The sequence below is a fragment of the Mus caroli genome, unplaced genomic scaffold (genome assembly GCF_978045245.1).
Source record: "Mus caroli unplaced genomic scaffold, Mus_caroli_1 scaffold_18, whole genome shotgun sequence".
NCBI classification, from domain to species: Eukaryota; Metazoa; Chordata; class Mammalia; order Rodentia; family Muridae; genus Mus; species Mus caroli.
Genome location: NW_028227273.1, coordinates 19,901,054 through 19,922,785, shown reverse-complemented (window position 1 = coordinate 19,922,785; position 21,732 = coordinate 19,901,054). Strand labels below are relative to the sequence as shown.

Below are 21,732 nucleotides of genomic sequence, written 5' to 3'. Positions count from 1 at the left end.
TTTTGCAATATAATTCATTCAGCACACAGTTCACCCATTTAAAGTATATATTTTTCGTGTGTGTTACTTTCAAATGGTGGATGAATATATTTATGTATGTTGCTGATCTATAGATTGTATAAAATGGCTAGTATTATGAAATTTTAGAAAACTGTGTTTTTACTGGGTCATATTCAAAGCACAGAGATGTGGAGCCTGTAGTGGGGATTCTTGAATTTATTAATCACATCTGCAATTGCCCAGGGCTCCAGTTCTCTTGTATATGGTTGCTTGGGTTTACGATGTGGGAACCCTGTTCTGAGACAGTAGAAGTGTTAATGCCTGCCCTTAGTACCTGGGCTCATGGTTCACAGTGGCACCTCTGCATTTCATTTGTTGGAATGTTCCCCCCTCAGCTCAGATTCAAGAGTAGGGGCATCTTCTCTGCTTTTTGAATGAGGGCATAGAAGACACTGAGAAGCAGCCTTGGGGTATATGAGTTCGGCTTTACAGAGTAGTTCCTCAAGAACTGCCATGCACTCTCTCTTCTTCTCACCCTACAGAAGCCTGCTGGAAATGATGTCACCAACAAGTCCTGACAGTAAAGGGAAGCAATGGGAGGGAAAGGGGCTGCCGGGAATTCATGATCTGTAGGGGCTTTCGGGTAGATTACCAAATAGCCAGTTTGACGGATGGTTGTGAGGCCCACAATTAATGATGTAGCCCGTGAGGCCTTCTTAAATCTTCACTTACAGAATCGTTGTACGGAATTTCCTTGTTTTCTTTCCCATAATTACACCTTCCAGTTACGCACTGGGGATGGCTTAGCAGTTCCGCATTGTAAGAAAACAAACAAGATTACTGTAAAGCCGAGCTATTTTCAATAGTAAAGAGTTACCTAAAAGCTCCCTTGACCTTTCATTTTCTTGGAAACCATAGGAATATGAAGAATTTGGGATTAGTAAGATTATCACCGAGCTGTTGTTTAAAAGGCCTGGGAAGGTGTGTTAGGACAGTAATTTATTTGGGGCTGGCAACTTCTAGCTGGAAGGTAGTTGTTGGTATTAGTGCTTGATAATTATCAGACTTCTGTTTGCATACTGATTGTATGCTATATGATGCTTTAGCTTGACTGCCTAGGTAGGAAGCTCCATGGGTCTCTGTCCCGTCAGTTTTGGGGTTTAGTACATGTGTCCACTTGAGGATTTTCTGTGAGTGCTGGGGACTGAAGCTAAGGTCCTCATACTCGCAACAACATGGGCTTTACCCACTCAACCGTCTCCCCGTACCTCCAAACAATGTAAACACAGGCGGAGAGCCAGGCCCATACATGGATAAAAGAACGTTTGGTTAATTTGTATTTTGTGATGCTTAGGATGGAATCTAGGCACACAAGAAACACTCATTCTACTACTGAGCTACACCCTCAGCCCTAGAAGGAGCGTCTAAACTCATGCATTTATTAGGATAATTTCTCTATTTATAAAACTGTCAGAGACAAGACAACCCATTGTAAAATTTAATTTTATGGATTATTGTTTTGAAAGGAGGGCCTTGCTTATTCCTTTCAGCTGTGCCCTCTCAGGCCTGGGAGGCTACAGTTTTATTTTAGTTTTATTTTCTGAAAATGGTTGGATTACATTTCACAGCCAAGGGCCAGTAGCCAGAGGCTTAACTGCTTGCAAACAGGTCTCTGGCCTTGCGGTTCTCTTCCATTTGGAGGAGTGACCTCGGATTTCACACGAGGTGTCAACCGTTGGCCTGACCAGTGTGAGCGTAGTGGTCACAGTCCTTGGGGCTGTGATATTTGGGCATCCATGACCTTTGGAAGCGTTTTTATTTTAGTGAGGAAAAGCTTTGGCACAGCATGGATGACATTTCTTCCAGAGTGCTTCATCCAAAGTCATATGATACGGCTATCAATTTACATTCAGGAATGCTGTCGGAATAACTCAAGTGGTGATTTAGAAAGGTTCTGACGTAGCCATTTTTCTTCCTTCAGTTGTGAAGATCAGTTTGAAACTGTCTCAAGCCCGAGAAGGATCATACAGTGGGATTTCTTTTCTTTCTTTTTTCTTTTTCTCTTTTTTGCTCTGTGCAGCCTGCTGACATTGTACAGAGAACTTTACTCTGAATGATTAAGTGTGGGAAAAGGAAGAGACAACAGTGGCTAAGTGTGTTTGATTCAATGAGGCAGACTGTTTTAGGTTAGTGTAAAATTCCAGTGATTGAAACAAAACTCTGTCTGAGAAATGCAGTCTGTCTCTCTCTAGAGCTCCCTCCCAGGCTGTGCTAGGGTGTGAGGGGGACACACTGAAGGTGGGACATACTAACTGACACCTGTCTACTGCTGTCCTGAGGCAGGGATTATCCTAAGTGCTTTGTAAATGTCAGCAAATCTACATAGAAGCCCTCACTTTATGCTTCCCATTTTATAGATTGAAGAACTGATGTCCAAAGATAACAGAGACACTCGGGCCACCGTTCTCCAGTCTGTTGGCCATCTGGCTTCTGTGGAATATGGTTTTTAGCCACTATAAATAAGTTACATTTTATTTCTATCTTAATTTCCCTTCACTTTATTTTAAACCAAATCTGAGAGATTTGATAATCAAGTTGATAGTCATTTCAGTCTTATAAAACTAATTTTTTGATTGCTTTAATTAAAAAAAATGAAAAGGCTTATCTTGTCTAATGGTTTTGGTTGATGAAAATAAAAGAAGCCAGCTTTTCAGGGCCAGTGAATGGCTCAATGGCTTTTTCCACTAAACTGGATGATATGAGTTTGATCTCCAGGGCCCACATGGTTGAAGGAAAGAACCAATTCCAACGAATTGTCCCCTGAAATCCACACGTGTGGTGTCATGCTTATGTGTGCAGGTGCATGTGGGCATGCACACACACACATACCCACACACTACATTAATAAAGAAAATAAAAAGAAACCTGCTTTTTGAATAAATTATACATGCAGAAAGCAACGCTAGACTTACTAACCAATTAGAGTAAGAGAAGAGTTGTTTTGAAAGTTAGCAGGGTCATTGTAAGGTCTAGTGTAGGGCACCCTATCTCCTACACTGTTTATATTAGGTAACTTACAGTCTTTAAAACTTAAAGTAGGTTTAAAGCTGCCTTTTAAGTGAGTTCACATTTCCATTGGAAAACAGAATGTCAATCCCCTCGCTGCGCTGCAACAGCAATAACAAACCATATGAAAATCTGCCCTGTAACATAACTTAAACAAAAGTTAATAAACCATATCCTTTTGCTGTCATAGGTGATTGTCTGTGTTCACCTTTGAGTCAATTTTCTTTCCACCTGTATGCATGTGCTCATTCTTCATCAGGGGTTTTGAGTTTCTTCTAGGATCAGGTGCTGTTCCCAGCACAAGGGCAAAGGCAACCACTGGTCTGTCACTCCCTGTGGCGCTTCATCACAGTGGCTGAAAGAGACAGTGACTGGATAAAAATGTGCCAGTGTTGGGGAGCGAACAGCAGGAGGGAGATGAGAATAGAGGCAGAGTGTTTGTTTGTTTGTTTGTTTGTTTTTCAAGACAGGGTTTCTCTGTATAGCCCTGACTGTCCTGGAACTCACTCTGTAGACCAGGCTGGCCTCGAACTCAGAAATCCGCCTGCCTCTGCCTCCTGAGTGCTGGGATTAAAGGCATGCGCCACCACGCCCGGCTGTTTTTGTTTTTGTTTTTGTTTTTCGTTGGAGGCAGAGTGTTTGGAGCCCACTTGCCTGGGGAGCCCAGTGACACAAGCCACCTGTGAGGATCTACCAAGGGAAGTCACAGGTGCAGGTGCAGGTCAGTGCAAGGACACTGAGTGGCAGCAGGCTCAGGGCAAGCTCAGGGCCTGGGAACTGGCATAGAGGCTGATGTGATAGCAGACACGGGAGAAGTGGACCAAGCTGGCATGCTGTGGTTACATTTCACAAGAGGGTTTGGAACAGAGAACGTCATCTGGTTTTGGTTTAACGTGCTTCGTCTGGCTGTCCTTGGGAGAATAGAGTGGGACAAGGTTGCCAGAGAAGGGTTTGTGGGAGGCAGTGAGAACAATGGTCAGATTCAAATTATATTTAAAGAAGAACCTACAGGATTTAGAGATAGGTTTGATGTGTGCTGTGAGAAAAAGAGATGTCAAGTGTGATATTTGATGAAAATTACATAGTATTTGGTATTATATGTTACAACGCTACTTCTTTTATGTATTGAAATCCTAACCCCAGTCGCTTGGGGATTGTTGTCTGTAGACCTCGGGTCAGTGCAGGTGTAATTAGTTAAGATGGTCATGTTATCCTGCACATCAATGCTGTTGTTGGTGGGGCTAATCCAGTGTGACTAAACCTTTAAGGCAGTGGTAGTTGACCTTTCTAATGCTTCAACCCTCCCATACAGTCTTAATGGAAATTAAAGACACAGGACTAAGTGAGATCACCAGGAAAACGACCCTGGAGCAAGGCAGCCTGGGAAATTGTAACACTTAGACGTTGGGAAGAGAGAGAGAGAGGAGCCAGAAGAGTTTTGGAAGGGTTCAGCAGGAATATGGGAAGAAAGGTGTCCCCTGTGGCATCGCATTAGGAACAGGGGGGACTGATGGCTAGGGGCAGACCCATTATGGCCAGTACTGCTGATGACAAGAAGAGAGGGGACTAAAAGTCCCCACCTGATTGATTTGGCAGTCTGAATGTCACTGACAACTCAGACAAGACCAGATTCAGGGAGGAGGAGGTACAAGCTTGATTGGCAGGAGGTCAATAAAAAGTAGAAACTTCAAAATAAAGTTGGCAACCCACCATAAGTGCTGTTTCATGTCACTGGAAATTCTTAAACATCGATTTTAATGACTGTACCACATGCCAGGATTCTTATCTGTTTTCTGTTTGTTCTTTGAGTAGACTATTTGCAATGTGTACTGCTGTATTGATTGCAAAACTGAACTGGGTGTATTTGAACATCGTAAGATCTCCTACAGTAGGAATGATAGCATTAAGTCGGATGCTTGTTTTAGGATTTAATCCTAAAACTATAGCAGTGGGTATTTCTCACTAGACATTTCTCTTTTACATGTTATGTAATTGACAAGAGCACCCTGAATACTGTTATGTCACCATGGTTGAATTTCTTCTCCCCGAGACTCTCATGTTGAATTTCTTCTCCCCAAGACTCTCATGTTAAAGTCTATATTAGTCTTTCTTAGTGCCATAATAAAATTCCAGAGGGTGGGTAGAATATGAAGAAGAAGGGTTTATTTAGTTCATAATTTTAGAAGCCAGAAGTCCAGGGTGGGGTGGTCCTGTTTGATCCACTTCAGTGAAGACCTCTTGATGGGGACACGTATGAGAAGGATCACACAGTCAGATAGGAAGCCAGAGAGGGTCAGGAGGAGCTCAAAACCTGCTTTGTGGGAACTAACTTCATCTCTTCTCAGGGCAGTGCCCCCAGTGGCTTAATACCTTCCACCCATCCTCTACTTCCTGAAGGTTCTACTACTTCTGGACATCTTCCCAGGCTTCAAACTGGGACCTTTGGAGGATGCACTCATATCCAGACCAGGACCCCAGAGAAGACTACATTTGGAGCATGGTCTTTAAAGAGGTCCTTAGTTAAGGATATGTCAATCAGGCAGACCTTGATCCAGTATTAATGGTATCTTTCTACAGGGAAACTTAGACAGAGATGCCAAGGAGAGGTCACATGACAGCACAGGGAGAAGATGGCTGCCTACAAGCTAAGGACTGAGGCCAGAAAAGACCAGCTTTAATGCTGGGTCTCATGCTATGGTATTTCTCTCCTTCCCTAACTCCATGAATCCCCTGGTCATCCCATCCACATTGCACACTGTTCTTTTTGAGTGTCATCATTGTCTTTACTTCTTGTTGATTGCCCAGGATGGGCTGAGTATGTTTTTCTGTTTCTGGCTCTCTCTCTGGGGTGTATGACAGTATCTAGTGCAACAAGAATGCGAAGTTCTTGCCCAGTGTTTTATTGAAGGGACAGGTGAAACTTGCCCAAAGGCACAGAGCTGGGGGAGGAGGCCCATCAGATTCAGATCTGAGCTCTCATCACCATCTGAAGCACAGAACATTCTGCTTCTCACTAGCAAATGAACTTATGGGCAAGCCACCATTTTAGATGTTTGGTTTTTATGATGATCTCCTTTAAATTTTAATTTAACTAAAAGTGTGTGTGTGTGTGTGCAAATGGTGTGAACATGGAGGTTATAGGAGGACATTGGGTATCCTGTTCTAGCATTCTGCCCTACCCCCATGAGACAGAGTTTCTCACTGGACCTGACAGTAAGTTTGTGGCCAGCAAGAACCCCCACTCTTCTAGTCTTTGCCCCTCACCTTGCTCTGGGATTATGAGCTTGTGGAGCCACAGCCAGATTTTTATGTGGGTAGAGGTGAGTTGATCCAGGATGCTTTGCTGCACAGTAAACACTCTTACCCACAAAGCCATGTCTCTGGCTAGCCTCCATTATTATTTAAATATAAATAACTCACAGATATTAACCAGTTGCCCAATTAAGGGCCTCTCATATATGTGGGTTTGGTTATGTCATGTGTGTGCTGGTTCCTGTGGAAGCCAGAAGAGGGCTTTGGATCCCCCTGGAACTGGAATGGCAGACAGTTGTGAGCTGCCTTATGTGGGTCCTCTGCAAGAGCCGCAAGCACTCTTAATCACTTAATTTCCAGATCCATGTACTGATTAAAAAAATTACATCTTAGTCTCTGATTTTCTGCAAAATAATCCTTCATCTTTTTACCCAAAGTTTGTGGCTCAAAGCTAGAATTTAAGAGGGGCTCAATGTTCAGACAATGAATGCAGATCATATGACATTAGAACAAACTTAAAGATTATTAAAAACATGTTGCCTTTTCATTAGACATCATCTAAAATGATTTCTGTGCACATCACAGTTAAACTTCAAATTTGCCAGGTATGTGCATTTACCAGCTACCTCCTGGCATTTTACTACCATGAAAGCACAAAGTGAATTTATTCTACTAATGTGAACAGTAAAAACCTTAGATGGGTTTAATCTTTGTTTCATTGATCAAAGAATTCTCATAAATCCGGCAGTCCCCAGAGCTCGCACATTGAGAACTCCCGCCCCCTATGTGAGCAGGTGACATTTCTGGACAGTACAGTTGAATGGGTTTCAGGTTGGCACTGTACCTTACTAGAATCAGGCACCTGTGCCTGAAGCTCAGCTCCTGTCACTAACTGACACTCATCCCTTTGTCACAAGAGTGGACTCCAAAGAAGGCTTTTGGCTAGTTGACGTTCAGGATAAGCAATCCTGATCCAAACATGCTTGCATTTGGATTTTTCTCTCCTGGATTTTGTTATATCTGCATATACAGAATGACTCAAGTCTTCTGGGTTGGACTCAAGTCTGAGTATGGAATTTACTTAAGCCTGATGTATATATTACATACATTGCCTGGAAGTTGTACTGTATGATATTTTTTCATATATCTCCGGTTTGAGCTAGCATATGGCATCAGATGTACTGTTCTCCTTATGGTATCTATCATGTTGGTACTTTAACAGTTTGGGATTTTAGAGCCGTGGTGTTTTTGGAGTGCTCATCTGTACAAAGCACACTCGTTGAGTGAGGGAGGACTAAGAGAGTCCCTCTGGGCAATGAGTTTAACTCTGAGGTATTTGAGAAGTGGCTGAGTCAGTAGCGAAATTTCACTCTTCTAACTCATGCTAGCATCTCTGAACACTCTAGAAACTTGTATCACTTTATAGTTTTGATTTTCAGTGGCTCTACGCTAACCCTATTTGGTCAACCTTTTATGATTCCTGTGAAGTTTTTTTGTTGGCGTGAATAACCCTGCTGAGGATAGCAGAACATATGTCTGGGCACAGTAATTTTTCTTTTACATTGATTGTTAGGGCACATGCCTAGAAATTAGGGTATGAAATCCCTGAAACATACTGCCAAGGCGCTCTCTAAATGCATCTGCCAGGATGGGAGAGATGGCTCATCACTAAAGTGCCTTGCTGGGCAAGCATGGAAAAGCTGGGCACAGTGGCCCAGGTCTGTAATTTCAGTTCTGGGAATGGAGTGGGGATGACCCAGAAGCCAGACCCCTGGAGCTCATTGGCCTGACAGTTATTGGTAGCATCAGAAGAGATAAGTTCATCCCAGCTAACTACTCATGTTAGCTAACTACCCATGTTAGCTAACTACCCATGTTAGAGTAAATCATATGGAATCTCCGCTCCTGCTAAGCTCAGGGTAGAGCTCACAGCACTGGGAGGCTGAGTGACACGAAGGCCTCAAACCCCAGAATGAGGCCCTGTGCAACTCTGCTTTGGAGACCTCTGATGGCCTTGGATACTTGCATTCCTGGCAACTTACTCAACCACCTACTTGGTGAAATTGTCGCTTTGCGTGGCAAATCGTGTGGTTGAGTATTCAACGTCAAGAAAGGCCGTGAGATGTGCCAGTCTGATTCAGAGAGAGGTGGGGATGATGCCAGCAGACCCACTACTGACACTGTGTGATGCACACAGACACAATCTCATGTATTTCAAATGGGTTTTCACATCGATGAAAACTCTATAAAGTCGACTCAGTGCTTGTTGAAATGTGAAATTCATCTTTCTAGGAGATTCAGTTATGTGGAATTCATTATGACTGGCTACATCAGTCATTGGGAGGTTATGATGCTAATATTTTTCTCTTTCTTCAGATTGAGGAGCATGCTGACTCAGAGCTGTTTACAAGGAAATCACATTATTTATTTGGGTTTGGTACAGGAGAGTTAGTTCAGTCTTCAACTTGTGACCTCACTGGACGATTCTCGTGATCTGATATTCCGTCGTGTTGAATAACTTCAAAGGGCAGCTGGGCAGAGCCCTGAAGCCACACAGGGGGCAACTTCTCACCTGCTGCCTTAGATCATCGAAGACACAGCTCAGCTCACATTTCCACCCAGGACACATGTGGCAGACATGCTGCAACTTGTTTGGAGAGAAAGGCACGGGGCAGGGAGTCACAGTGAGTTGTGTGGGCTGGGGCAGGCTTTAAATATAACTAAGGGCTATGCTTTTAGATGAAAAGCAAAGGAGGCGGGGCTTCAGGCCATGGGTCACTTCCTAAAAATAAAGTCACTGAACTTTGAGAGAACTTTAGGATTATCTTTGTCAATTCCAGAGTAGCTGCCAGTGGAGAGAAATTTGAAACTGTTTACCATTTGGGCCCAAAATGGAGCATTGATCCAGTTTTGACGGATTCAAATGACAAATGTGCTTTTGCAAGACCAGCCTGGGATGTGAGGATAGAGGGAATTTGCAACCCACCTTGTTCGCTCAGATCTTGAAATGGTGACATTCTGCAAGCCCCAAGTTCATTTTGTCTTGGTGTCAATTTCTGCCAGCTGCAACACACCCCACTCTATTATCATGACTTCATTTTGCTCCCAGTTGCCTTTTGTCTGATAATTACACCATTGAGTTTTCTTGAAAAGTAGAAAAATACAAAAGGTTTAACATCTACACATGTTAAAGCAGACATCTACACATCTATTACCAATAGTCAATATATGTCTCCTTATTATACTTAATACTTTCTATTAATTATGTGTATGTGTGTAGGTATATTCACTCAAGTGCAGGAACCTTGGAGACCAGAGAGAGGTCAGACCCCTGGAATTAAAGTTACATGTGGTCGTGAGCTACCTGACATAGGTGCTAGGGATGGAACTCAGGTCCTCTGTAAGAACACTATGTGCTTTAAATCCTGGCCTTTGCTCCAACACCTCATCTTTCTTTTTTTTTAAGAAAAACAATTTGAGTCAAGTATGATACACATCTGTAATAATAGTGCACATCTGTAATAGTGATACACATTTGTATTGATGATGCACATCTGTAATGATGATGCACATCTGTAATGATATACATCTGTAATGATGATACCTATCTGTAATGATGGTGCACATCTGTAATGACGATGATGCACATCTGTAATGACGATGATGCACATCTGTAATGATGATAATGCACATCTGTAAGGATGATAATGCACATCTGTAAGGATGATAATGCACATCTGTAAGGATGATAATGCACATCTGTAAGGATGATAATGCACATCTGTAATGATGATATACACCTGTAATAATATACATCTGTAATGATGATACCTATCTGTAGTGATGGTGCACATCTGTAATGATGATGGTGCACATCTGTAATGATGATGCACATCTGTAATGATGATGCACATCTGTAATGATGATGCACATCTGTAGTGATGATATACACCTGTAATAATATACATCTGTAATGATGATACATATCTGTAATGATGATGCACATCTGTAATGATGATGATGCACATCTGTAGTATTAGCACTCAGAAAAATTAAAGCTGGAGGAACATGAGCTCCTCGCCAAGTTGGGCTATACTGTGAAACCCTATCTCAAAAAACAAAACAAAACAACAAAGAAACAAATGGCAAACTGCAAACAAAAGTGTAAGAAGAAATTCCCATTAAGAGAAGTATATATTTCCCCTTGGTATTACTTCTCTTCTTCCCATAGAGGATAACGTCATACACTTAGTATGATGCTAACAGGCGTGCCAAACCTTTTGACACTGAAATATGACACTGTCATCCACAAAGTTTAAACTCTAGAATTAAAAAAGCAAACAACAATTGTAAAATAATCTTAGAATGTTTTAAATAAGTTCAAAGTTTTGTGTTGGGCTGAATGTTGGTTGCCTATGGCCTATGGGCTGCGGGTTGGACACAAGTCTGGCATGTTTATATTTATCCACAAATGCACCAGGCATCATTTTAAAGTTTTTTTGAAAAAGAACATGTAGTAAAAATAATATTACAAAGTAGCAAGCTGGGGTTGAGGATGGCTGAGTGAGTAGGAATGCTTGCTGGACAGATGTGAAAACCTCAGTCCAAATTCTCAGCCTCCATGGAGTAGGCAGGCATGGCCTTGTGTGCCTGGGACTGCAGAGAAATGGAGCTCGCTGACCAGCAGCCTGGTCAGCTTCGGGTTCAGTGAGAGATCCCACCTCAGAGGAATGAGACAGAGAGCGTGGTCGTGAAGACATCACCCTCAGCTCCTGCTGCCCGTCCTATCCCTTACGATAGCCTGTAGATTTTCCAGTAATTTGTATACATAAAACTAGAGAAACTCCAAATGACGATCAATTTGTTTCTTGTTTTCTGGCATATGACATAAGACCTTTTCCTGTGTTTTTTGCTTTGTCATGTTGCCTGGGCCCTGTTAGAGGTTAACGATGAGCGCTTAGGCTTGTTTCCAGGATTGAGAGGAATGCTTCTGCAGTGTGCTTATAATATTTGCTAGGGATCTTGGTATGTTGTTTGTGGGATTTGCTGTAGATACTGCTTAGCAGAATAAGGAAATCCCTGCGTATTCAGAGTTGGCAAGCAGTTTTTATTTGTTGTTATGAGTAAGTCATGGATTTTACTGGAAGCTTTTCTGCATCCCTTGAGTTGAATTCTTCTTCTTCTTCTTCTTCTTCTTCTTCTTCTTCTTCTTCTTCTTCTTCTTCTTCTTCTTCTTCTTCTTCTTCTTCTTCTTTTTAATGTGGGGAATGACATTGTTTGATCTGCTAACACTAGGGCCATCCTTACATTTCTAGATCTAATTTCACTTGCTTTTATTGCTTGTGAAAGATTGGCATATTTGGTTTCATTGAGATATTTTGTGTCTGCGTTTAGTTGGTGTGTGTTTTCATTTCCCTGTGGCTACTCCTCTTGTCCACTTTTATGTTGGGATACTGACTATTCCTCTACTCCCTTATGCCTCTCTTTCTTGTTCCCTTTAACAGGGTCTTACTCTGTAGTTCAGGCTATCCCAAAACTGGCTATGTAGCCCAGGCTTTCCTTGAACCTGTAGCAATCCTCTTGCCTTACCTTCTATTGTCCATTTTAAAGGAGTTTACTTCTGGGTTTGGATGTCATATCCTGATTCCAACATCTCAGAAGTGGATCTGCATCCAAGAGGAAATCTGGGGTTTGCTGCTTCCAGGTCCTGATGTGGCAATTCTCTGGCCTCGGCCTCTATCAGGTGACTGATGGAGATCCATTTGCAGCTCGCGTTGTGTCTCTGTGAAGGTCCCTTTACTCCAGTCTTTGGTCAGCGGCTCCCACCCCTGAGGTGAGCTCTGCCCTTCTGCATGGTAGAGCGGTCATGCTCTGTGGTTCTCCTTCCCACGAACTGTTCCTAGAGTGCTGCCCGCAGGTCTCTGACAGTACCATGCATTTTTTTTCCTGTTCCTTTCCTCTCAGGAATCAGCCCCATGTTCTTGCTTGCCCGGGATAGCACAGCAGAGGGTCTGCATCTTACATTCAGCCTTCTTTTTTAATTTTTAATATTTTTTATTACATATTTTCCTCAATTACATTTCCAATGCTATCCCAAAAGTCCCCCATAGCGCCCCCCACTTCCCTACCCACCCATTCCCATTCTTTTGGCCCTGGCATTCCCCTATATTGGGGCATATAAAGTTTGCAAGTCCAATGGGCCTCTCTTTCCAGTGATGGCCGACTAGGCCATCTTTCGATACATATGCAGCTAGAGACAAGAGCTCCGGGGTACTGGTTAGTTCATCATGTTGTTCCAACTATAGGGTTGCAGATCCCTTTAGCTCCTTGGGTACTTTCTCTAGCTTCTCCATTGGGAGCCCTGTGATATCACATTCAGCCTTCTAAGCCTTGTCATTCCTCCATGGAAGGTCTCATTCTGTATCCTGGGCTCTCCTACTTTTTATGTCCTGAGTGTTGGGATTAAGGTATGCATTACCATGCCTGGCTTGAGCAACGTTAAAAACCTTTTCTCCTTTTCTGAAGTGGAAGCAAACACTATGATTTTTTGAATTCTGAGCAGCCACCTTTTTTTTTTTTTTTTTAAATAGGATCATCGTACTTTATCCTAAGTTTCCCCTTCTGTTTCTAGTTCATTCCAACAAACCTTATATCTCTTAGAAGCACTTTCCCTACTGCATCTAAGGTGCTTTGTGGTAGAACTTCTCTGACTTGCCCCAGCTCCTCCAGCCTAGTGCAGTGTTCTTTCCCTTGGTCCTTCACTGTTTTATTTCTGCCTCGTGGCTTTATATCATTGCTCTACAATGGGTAGCTGTCACAGGCCTTGGGGACTTGCAGGGTATTTTTGAATATTAATTGTGATGGAACAGCATCTGCTTTGAAGGAACAGAGATTATTCCATTCCTTCACGCTCTAAGTAAATCCAATGAACTCGTTGGTTTCTGTGATGGTTATATATGCTCGGCCCAGGGAATGGCATTATTAGAAAGTGTGGCCTTGTTGGGGGTAGGTGTGTCACTGTGGCTTTAAGACCCTCATCCTAGCTGCCTGGAAGTCAGAATCTGTTAGCAGCCTTCAGATGAAGACGTAGAACTCTCAGCTCCTCCTGTACCATGGCTCCCTGGATGGATGCTGCCATGTTCCCGCCTTGATGACAATGGACTGAACCTCGAACCTCTAAGCCAGCCCCAATTAAATGTTGTTCTTTATAAGACTGGCCTTGGTCAGGGTATCTGTTCACAGCAGTAAAACCCTAACTAAGACAGTTTCCCAGGGTGAACTTCTGTGTAATCGTTCTTTTGTTTGTGGTTTGGACCATATTAGGAGCAGGTAGACATGGGAGGTTTACATCACCTCAGGGAAGGCTCTCTCATACATCACCTCAGGGAAGGCTCTCTCATACATCACCTCAGGGAAGGCTGTCTCATACATCACCTCAGGGAAGGCTCTCTCATACATCACATCACCTCAGGGAAGGCTCTCTCATACATCGCTTCAGGGTTGGCTCTCTCATAACATGGTTGCTTCTGCTCTGGGCACCAGACTTTGACAATCACTGTTTTCTCTGAAGTATGAGTAGCACCGTGCATGTCGTCCAGATGGTACAGGAAACGAAGGCCTGATAGAGGCTGACTGGAGGGCATGGATTTGGCATTTTTCTGTCACATGAGGGGGCTTGGGTCTTGTATTGGCCATTAGAGACTCCTGTTTCTGCTACCCCAGTTCAAGATAACCTCTGCTGCATGCTCCAAGGGGCTCCTGCTCCAGCCTTGGTAAGGCAATTGAAATATCCAAATCCTCTTCTGTAAAAATGTACAGCAAAAGGCCTGATTTGGAGACATTTATTCTACTACATGGAATATTCTTTTTTTTTCTAATAGGAATTATTTTTAAAAATTTAGTGTTTTCTTTATATGTGTAGTGTGTGCATGTATGTATGTATGTATGTGTATGTGTATGTATGTGTATGTGTGTGTATGTGCATGTAGTGTGTGTGTATGTGCATGTGTGTGTGTGAGTGTGTGTGTGTGAGTGTGTGTGTGTGTGTAAATGTATTTGAGGCTAGAAGTTGAAGCTGAATGCTTTCCTCTGTCACACCGCACCTTATTGTTTTGAGACAGTCTCCCACCGAACCTGGAGCTCACCAGTTTGGCAAGACTAGCTGGCAAGTAAGACCCAGGGAATGTTCCTGTTTCTGCTGGAACAATACTGAGATTTTAACACTGTGCCTGATATCTTAATATGGGTACTAATCTGAACTGAGGTCCTTACACTTGCGTAATAGGTACTTTAGCAACTAAGCCATCCCCCAAGCCTAAAGTTTCAATTAGTGTTTTATTTTTAGAAATTACCTTCTTCCTGTATTCTTATTACATATACAATTTGAAAGAAGAAACAAATGTCTTCTCTTTTACATTCTATTCTACTTATGTTTTTCCTAAAGCCAGGTTCCCATGGCACAAGTAAGTGGTGCCTTGGGTGATTTCAATCCTTGGTCTTTCCCCGGGTATCAGTTCCTACATGCTATGTCATGCAGCCTGCCTGAGAGATTAGTAACTATTTGCAGGGCACCTCGGGAGGAAGGAGGAGCGGAAATCAGCCTCAGATGTTAGACTGAAACATGCTCCTAATTGAAAGCATGCAGGGAATGCATATATGAAAGGGATCCCTGGCAAACGCACCAGGTGAGAAGCCTGGTCCAGGACTCGCTCCTGGCTGCTTCTGTTCACTTGGGTGGAGCCTATTCAGCCTTGTGACATTCCCTAAATAACAGTGGCTGGGCGAACACTTAAGAGCCCAGCATGTCAGATTCAGCTACGAAGTTTGCTTAGTCAAGAAGATATTGAGGAATTGGCATCCTTAACTCAAGAAGTGTAAAGCTTTTAGATTTGGATTCTAGAAGCCTAATACAGGAATAGCTCTTGGGAACCATTCCCAGCTAGCAGCTACTACACTCACGGTGTTCTGAAATGCAGGTACCTGGCCAAGGTTAACTGATGGAAGTCGTGTCATCTACACAGTTGCTTCCATCTTTACTGTTTTTCCTCCCTCAGCTGTGTTGAAAACTGCTGCCCGGTATTATGATACTCAAGGCCATTTCTTACTCCTTATGCCTGTTAGGAGTCATAGCAAGATGTGAAAAGCATCTTGCCCTAAGGACAACTAATAGATTTCGTGGCTGTTAGATGTTGGTCATTGATTCTTCATAACCAGGTCTCCTGTGGTTCATGTGTGCTGGCTAGTTTTATGTCAACTTGACACAAACTGGAGTCATCAGAGAGAAAGGGACTTTGAGAAAATATGTCCCTAAGATTGGGCTGTAAGGCCTTTTCCTTTCTCTTCTCTTCTCTTCTCTTCTCTTCTCTTCTCTTCTCTTCTCTTCTCTTCTCTTCTCTTCTCTTCTCTTCTCTTCTCTTCTCTTCTCTTCTCTTCTCTTCTCTTCTCTTCTCTTCTCTTCTCTTCTCTCCTCTCCTCTCCTCTCCTCTCCTCTCCTCTCCTCTCCTCTCCTCTCCTCTCCTCTCCTCTCCTCTCCTCTCCTCTCCTCTCCTCTCCCCTCCTCTCCTCTCCCCTCCCCTCCCCTCCCCTCCCCTCCCCTCCCCTCCCCTCCCCTCCCCTCCCCTCCCCTCCCCTCCCCTCCCCTCCCCTCCCCTCCCCTCCCCTCCCCTCCCCTCCCCTCCCCTCCCCTCCCCTCCCCTCCCCTCCCCTCCCCTCCCCTCCCCTCCCCTCCCCTCCCCTCCCCTCCCCTCCCCTCCCCTCCTCTCCCCTCCCCTCCACATAGGCTGCTAACAGGTATCAACTATTCCCACCACTGCCACTACTGTTTCCTTGGGAGAAGCATCTAGCTATATTGCTAACCCTTTGGAAGAACTGGTAAATTCTACTGTGCTTTCCTTCAAAACCGTGTCTTGTGTTGTCTTCTGCAGCCAGCTGTGTTCCGCCATGCCAGAACGGAGGGATGTGTCTACGGCCTCAGCTCTGTGTGTGCAAGCCAGGGACAAAGGGCAAAGCCTGCGAGATCACAGCTGCCCAGGACACCGTGCCACCAGCCTTTGGAGGGCAGAATCCTGGGTCCTCATGGGCCCCCTTTGAGCAAGCAGCAAAACATACATCAACCAAGAAGGCAGACACCTTGCCCAGGGTCAGTCCAGTGGCCCAGATGACCTTGACCCTCAAGCCAAAGCCATCAATGGGACTCTCCCAGCAGATACATCCTCAGTGAGTGTTTTCAACTTCCTTCTGATCTAGATGCTCGTTAGCTACTCTTAAACATGCTGCTTTAAGCCACTCTGCGTAACACGTTTACAGAGATCTCTTGTAGCATAGTATCCTTCTTCCTTCTTTAGAGCCTCCATGTATGTCACATATCAAGAGCCTTAAAGATACTGACTTGATGAATGACTTTACCCTAAGTAACCGTAGTATGGCTAGGATTATAAGGGATCAGGCTTGGGAGGGAATAGTAAACATAGCTGCCTGATTGTGGAGTTGTAAATTTAAGAATTCTATTTCTGGCTCATCAGTTTGGAGTGCTGGCTGCTCTTCCAGAGGACTTATGGGAGTCAATTCCCTGCACCCACGTGCTCGCTCACAGCTGTCTGCTAACTCCAGTTCCAGGGGGATCTGAAGCCTTCAGAGGCATGCACATGTACATGTGTATGTACATGTGTATGTATGCACATGTACCATAGGCATACATGCATGCAAAAATCCTCATCACATCTGGAATAAAAGATTTTTTAAGAGTTTAAAAATAATTCTCTTGGGGGATGGGGGTGATTTAGAGTTCTGAAACAATAATTAAAAAAGAGAGAGATGTGTACGCGGTTTTGAAGGATGGCGGGAGCCGTAGGGCTGTAACTTTGCGTAGGAGCGTGAGGAGGTAATCCTCGGCGTCAGCCCAGGTTAAATGGATCCACTGTGCACCACTCAATGTCTGCCTCTCAGTTGCCATGCAGGCCCGTGTTTGGTGAATGCGGTTGCTTTCTATTTATGGGAACTTTGTTTTTACCCCCATGTTGCTCTTAGGCAGCACTGAATACGATAGGAACTCAGGGATAAGAAAAAATTGTCCCTGACCTCCCGTGACTTTCATGACAAGCAGCCCGAAGAGGGGCCCTTGTCTGACTGTCTCCTCTTAATGAGCAACTACACATGGATAATAAGACGCTGAAGTTACTGCAGCGACCACTTGTCGTGTGCGTAGGAATGTCAGATACAGGAAGCCCCCAGCTTAAAAAGGGACTTGACCTGGGTTCATTTGTAAGTCACTTGCTTGGAATTTAGAAAGCATTTCCCAGTGGAGACAGCACTTCCATGTGGTGATTAGTGTTCACTGAGCCACAGAGGTCATTTAATCTCTTAACAAGCCCGCCCACCTCCATTAATACTCCTCATTGGAACTGACCACCTACTGGTTCTGCAGACCTGGTCTCTTAAAGCTTTCTCCTTTCTCTTCTCTCCCAAATAACTCTCTTATTTTTCTCAGTTTTTTTTTTTCTCTTCTGTTTCTTCTTATAATATAAAACTTTAGTTCTGTCATGGGCTAGGTAGAAACCTGATGGTTTTGATAACACATTTTATATCTCTACGTGACATGTAACAGCTCCTCAGAGCTTCCCGTGTGCCAGGCACTAGTCTGGAAATGTCAAATGAGACACCACTTTATAACTCACAATAAGCTATAATGCGGGTGCGAAATAATAGAAAGTAAGCCCATTTTACAGAGGAGAAAATCAGCTTTAGAGTGGGTGACTTGTTCACAGTCTTAGGTGTTAACGGTAAGTGTTTCTGTCATTGTGTCAGCGTCCATCCTTCAGGAAAGGCTTGGCAAACATTTCTGTGAAGGAAGAAATAGTATCTTCCGCTCAGTAGGGCAGATGCCTTCTGTGCTTGGATGTGCCACTGCAGCCCCAAAGCATGGACGACAGGTGACATTAGCTGCGTCCCCAAATCCCTTCAGTTATGCAGTTATGCAACTGACATTTGAATCGCAAGTTACAAAATGTAATATAGATTTTTTTTCCTCAATCATGCTTATCAGTTGCACGTGAGAGTGTTATGTGTTTATGTGTGCATGTATATTCACCTGTGTAGACCATTGGTCAATGTCAGATGTCTTTCTCTACAACTGACTCCCAAGCTCCTTTCCCAGACCCCCTCTCAGACCAGGCTGACCTTGAATTCACAGAGATCCACTTGACTTAGCCTCCCCAGTGCTGGGATTGAAGGCATATACCCAGCCATATATGAATGTATGTATGCATGTATGTATGTATGTATGTATGTATGTATGCATGCATGTATGCATGTATGCATGCATGTATGTATGTATGTATGCATGCATGTATGTATGCATGTATGCATGCATGCATGTATGTATGTATGCATGTACGCATGCATGTATATTCGGTCTCCCCCTCCTCCCCCAGCTCTGAGATGATGAGTGTGCTGCCATGTCTGGTTTTGATGTGGATACTGGGGATCGAACTTGGATCCTCAGGTTTGCACAGCCAGCACTTTACTGTAGGAGCCATCTCCCAAACTTTTTTCTGTGTTTTATTTTTCTTAAGAAATGTTCACATCTTTAATTATTTTAGAATTCCATATAAGTATATGGTAAAATATGATCATAATCAGCTCCCATTTTCCTCTGGACCCCTTCTCCCCTAAGATGTCTCCCTCCCAATTTGATCTCTTCCTCCTTCTTCCTCTTCCTCTTCCCTTTCCTCCCTTTCTTTCTTTCTAAATAAACGGACTAAGTTCAATTAGTGCTGCTCATCTGCACAGAGGTAGAGAGACATCCACTGGAGCATGGGTAGCCCATCCCTGGTCTCCCACACAGAAAATGGGTCTCAGCTGCCAGTGGCTCTTCAGTAAGGGGTGGGGCCTTGAGATCGCCCCAGTCTATGCTGGAAAGTTTGCTGGCTTGTTCTTCTGCAGGCAAGCATGGTTGTGTGCACCAGCCCCATCAAGCCTGGAAGACACACAATGGTCCTTCCCATTCTCCAGCTCTTACAGTATTTCTACCTGCTCTTCTTCTGTGTCCCTTGAGCCTTAGTAGCAAGTGGAGGGATGTAAAAAGATGTCTTGATTACAGCTGAGCACCCCCAGTCACTTATTCTTGGCTCTCTGTCTAGTTAGTAATCTTTTCATTGACTACTGAACACTGGAGAAAGAAGGTTCCCCGGTCCAGGCTGAGAGCATCCCAAGTCTGTAAATGCTTAGAAGGCAATTTAACAGCCATTTCAAACATGTGACAGTCATTCGTAACTTGTATAAAACCAGGCTGTGGTTCAGATGAGCTGGCCCACCTTTCCCCTGAGGCCAATGGTGACTATTTTGGTGCTAGAATGCAGATGTTACTGTGTCCCTGGAATGATTTATATCATACTTAGACATCTCCCTGCTAGCTTTGCTCTGATCATAAGAATAAATAAAATAAAATTGCCTTGAATTCAGCTTTGGAGATCAGGAGTTAGATTACAGTGTGTTGTTACGACTTTTGTCTAGCCTTATTACTCATGTAAACTGTGGAGCAAGTTACAAGAAATGTAAGTCACCGTGACTATTACCAGCGACCATTTGACTCTGACCCTCAGACCACCGGTGGTTTGTTTGCAAAAAAAAACATTTGCCAGATAAAGTTAAAGGAGTAACTTCTAAGTACATCCTTCTTTAGAGGAGACACGGGAATTTGGAGGAGAATGCTATGAGGGAGAAGAGATAGCTTCAGTTCCACCTGGGATTTGGTTTCTGCGAAAGCAGAGTCGTTAGGGAAGCAGCTCTGGAGTCTGTAGGTGCTGGATCCCAATTAGAACTGCCTCCTGATTGGGTGTGGGCTTGGGAGGTGAGATGGCTTGTGTATTCTGGAGTGAAATATAAATGACCATGACCTGTGAACAAAGATTTAGATCATTCCAAATGTCGTGTTCAACCTGGAAACTTTTATTGACTTTTTATAGTAACAAAATCAAGAAGGTTATATATTAAGACGTTTTAAAATACAGGTAGGTGATCATAGCAAAGCAGGCGAAATCTCTGCTATAGCCTTGGATGCTGTCTATCAGGGATGTTCTTAGCTATTGGATCAGTGAAAGCCTGTCATGTGTGGCTAATGAGTTATCTAATCATTACATACAATATTAGACAATAAATAGCTGTTAAGAAGTCGAAGTGGCCTGTGGACCTGCAACATTCCAACTTCTTATATCATGGAAATTCTAATTGGTAAACCTTTGTAAGCACAACTTCTCTCAGAGACTTTCCTTGACGTGGGCAAGGGGAAGAGACAGCCTAGGATGCTGTCAATTGTGAAATTTGCATCTTAAAGCTTTTGTACCTGAGCTGGGTGTGGTGGCACACGCCTTTAATCCCAGCACTCAGGAGGCAGAGGCAATCAGATTTCTGAGTTCGAGGGCAGCCTGGTCTACAGAGTGAGTTCCATGACAGCCAGGGCTATACAGAGAAACCCTGTCTTGAAACAAACAAACAAACAAACAAACAAACAACCCCCCCAGAAAAACCCATATATATATTATGTGTTTGAGTTTTGCCTGTATAGGCTTGTATACCACCAATGCACAGTATATGCAGAGGACTGAATAGGGCATTGGATCCCCTAGAGTTACAGACAGCTGCTGTGTGGGGCTCTGGGAACAGAACCCAGGTCCTCTGGAAGACAGCCAATGCTCTTAACCACTGAGCCGTCTCTAGCCCCTAAGGTCTTGTTTTTAACAGGAGAAGTAGGAGATTAAGAATCTTTTTTTTTTTTAAAGAATCCTTAAAAATGCTCTACTGCAGACATAAAATTGTATAAAATGCCACTATCTGAAGTATTTATTAAGTCTTGATCATGGGTTCAAACAGTTTTCATTTAGTTCATCTGTATAGGGAGACTTTATCCTCGCAGCAAGGGTGGCACCTGAACAAACGTACTCCTTTTTGGGAGCTTACAGTCTGCAGAGGGCAGAGGACAAATGCACAGTGCTGCGCAATATCTGTTGGCTGTGGTTAGTGCTAAAGAGAAAAATAGAACTGCAGATAGTGTCCGGGAAGCTGGGAGGGTTTGAGGTGTGTGTGGGTGGTTATTAGACAAAGCCCTAAGGGTGATGGTTAAACAAAGGCCTGTGGGAGGAGAGGGCAGGAGCCTTGTAAAAATTAAAACAAGGGGCTGGGCGGAGGCTTTGAGGCTAGAGTGTGACCAGAGAGGTTGAAGAACAGCTTAGTTTGAATAAACTGTTTTGTTTAGATGACATGGGCAGGGGGCCCTGTGGGAGCAGGTGCCTTATTAGATTAGATTAGGCAGAGGGCTGTTGCACAGTTTGGTTTTACTTTTGGCTGAGTTGGTTTTAGGGAATTTGACATTGAATAGGATACCTACCAAGCTCCTCAGAGACTTGAAGGGAGAAGCAGTTG

At 43.6% G+C, this 21,732-nt stretch overlaps 1 protein-coding gene across 5 annotated transcripts in view; it reads left to right on the top strand.

Annotated features, from left to right (window-relative positions):
• The window catches only part of Ltbp1 (latent transforming growth factor beta binding protein 1), a 387,481-nt gene that overhangs the window by 41,524 nt on the left and 324,225 nt on the right, over positions 1 to 21,732 (top strand). For 4 of the 5 annotated variants that reach the window (XM_029471038.2, XM_029471037.2, XM_021185976.3 and 1 more), the window contains exon 3: positions 16,242 to 16,533. In XM_029471038.2, the coding sequence (XP_029326898.1) occupies positions 16,242 to 16,533 (292 nt within the window). Of the gene's footprint in view, positions 1 to 8,984; positions 9,003 to 16,241; positions 16,534 to 21,732 lie in introns of those variants that run through there. The other variant, XM_029471039.2, reaches the window with a different exon arrangement.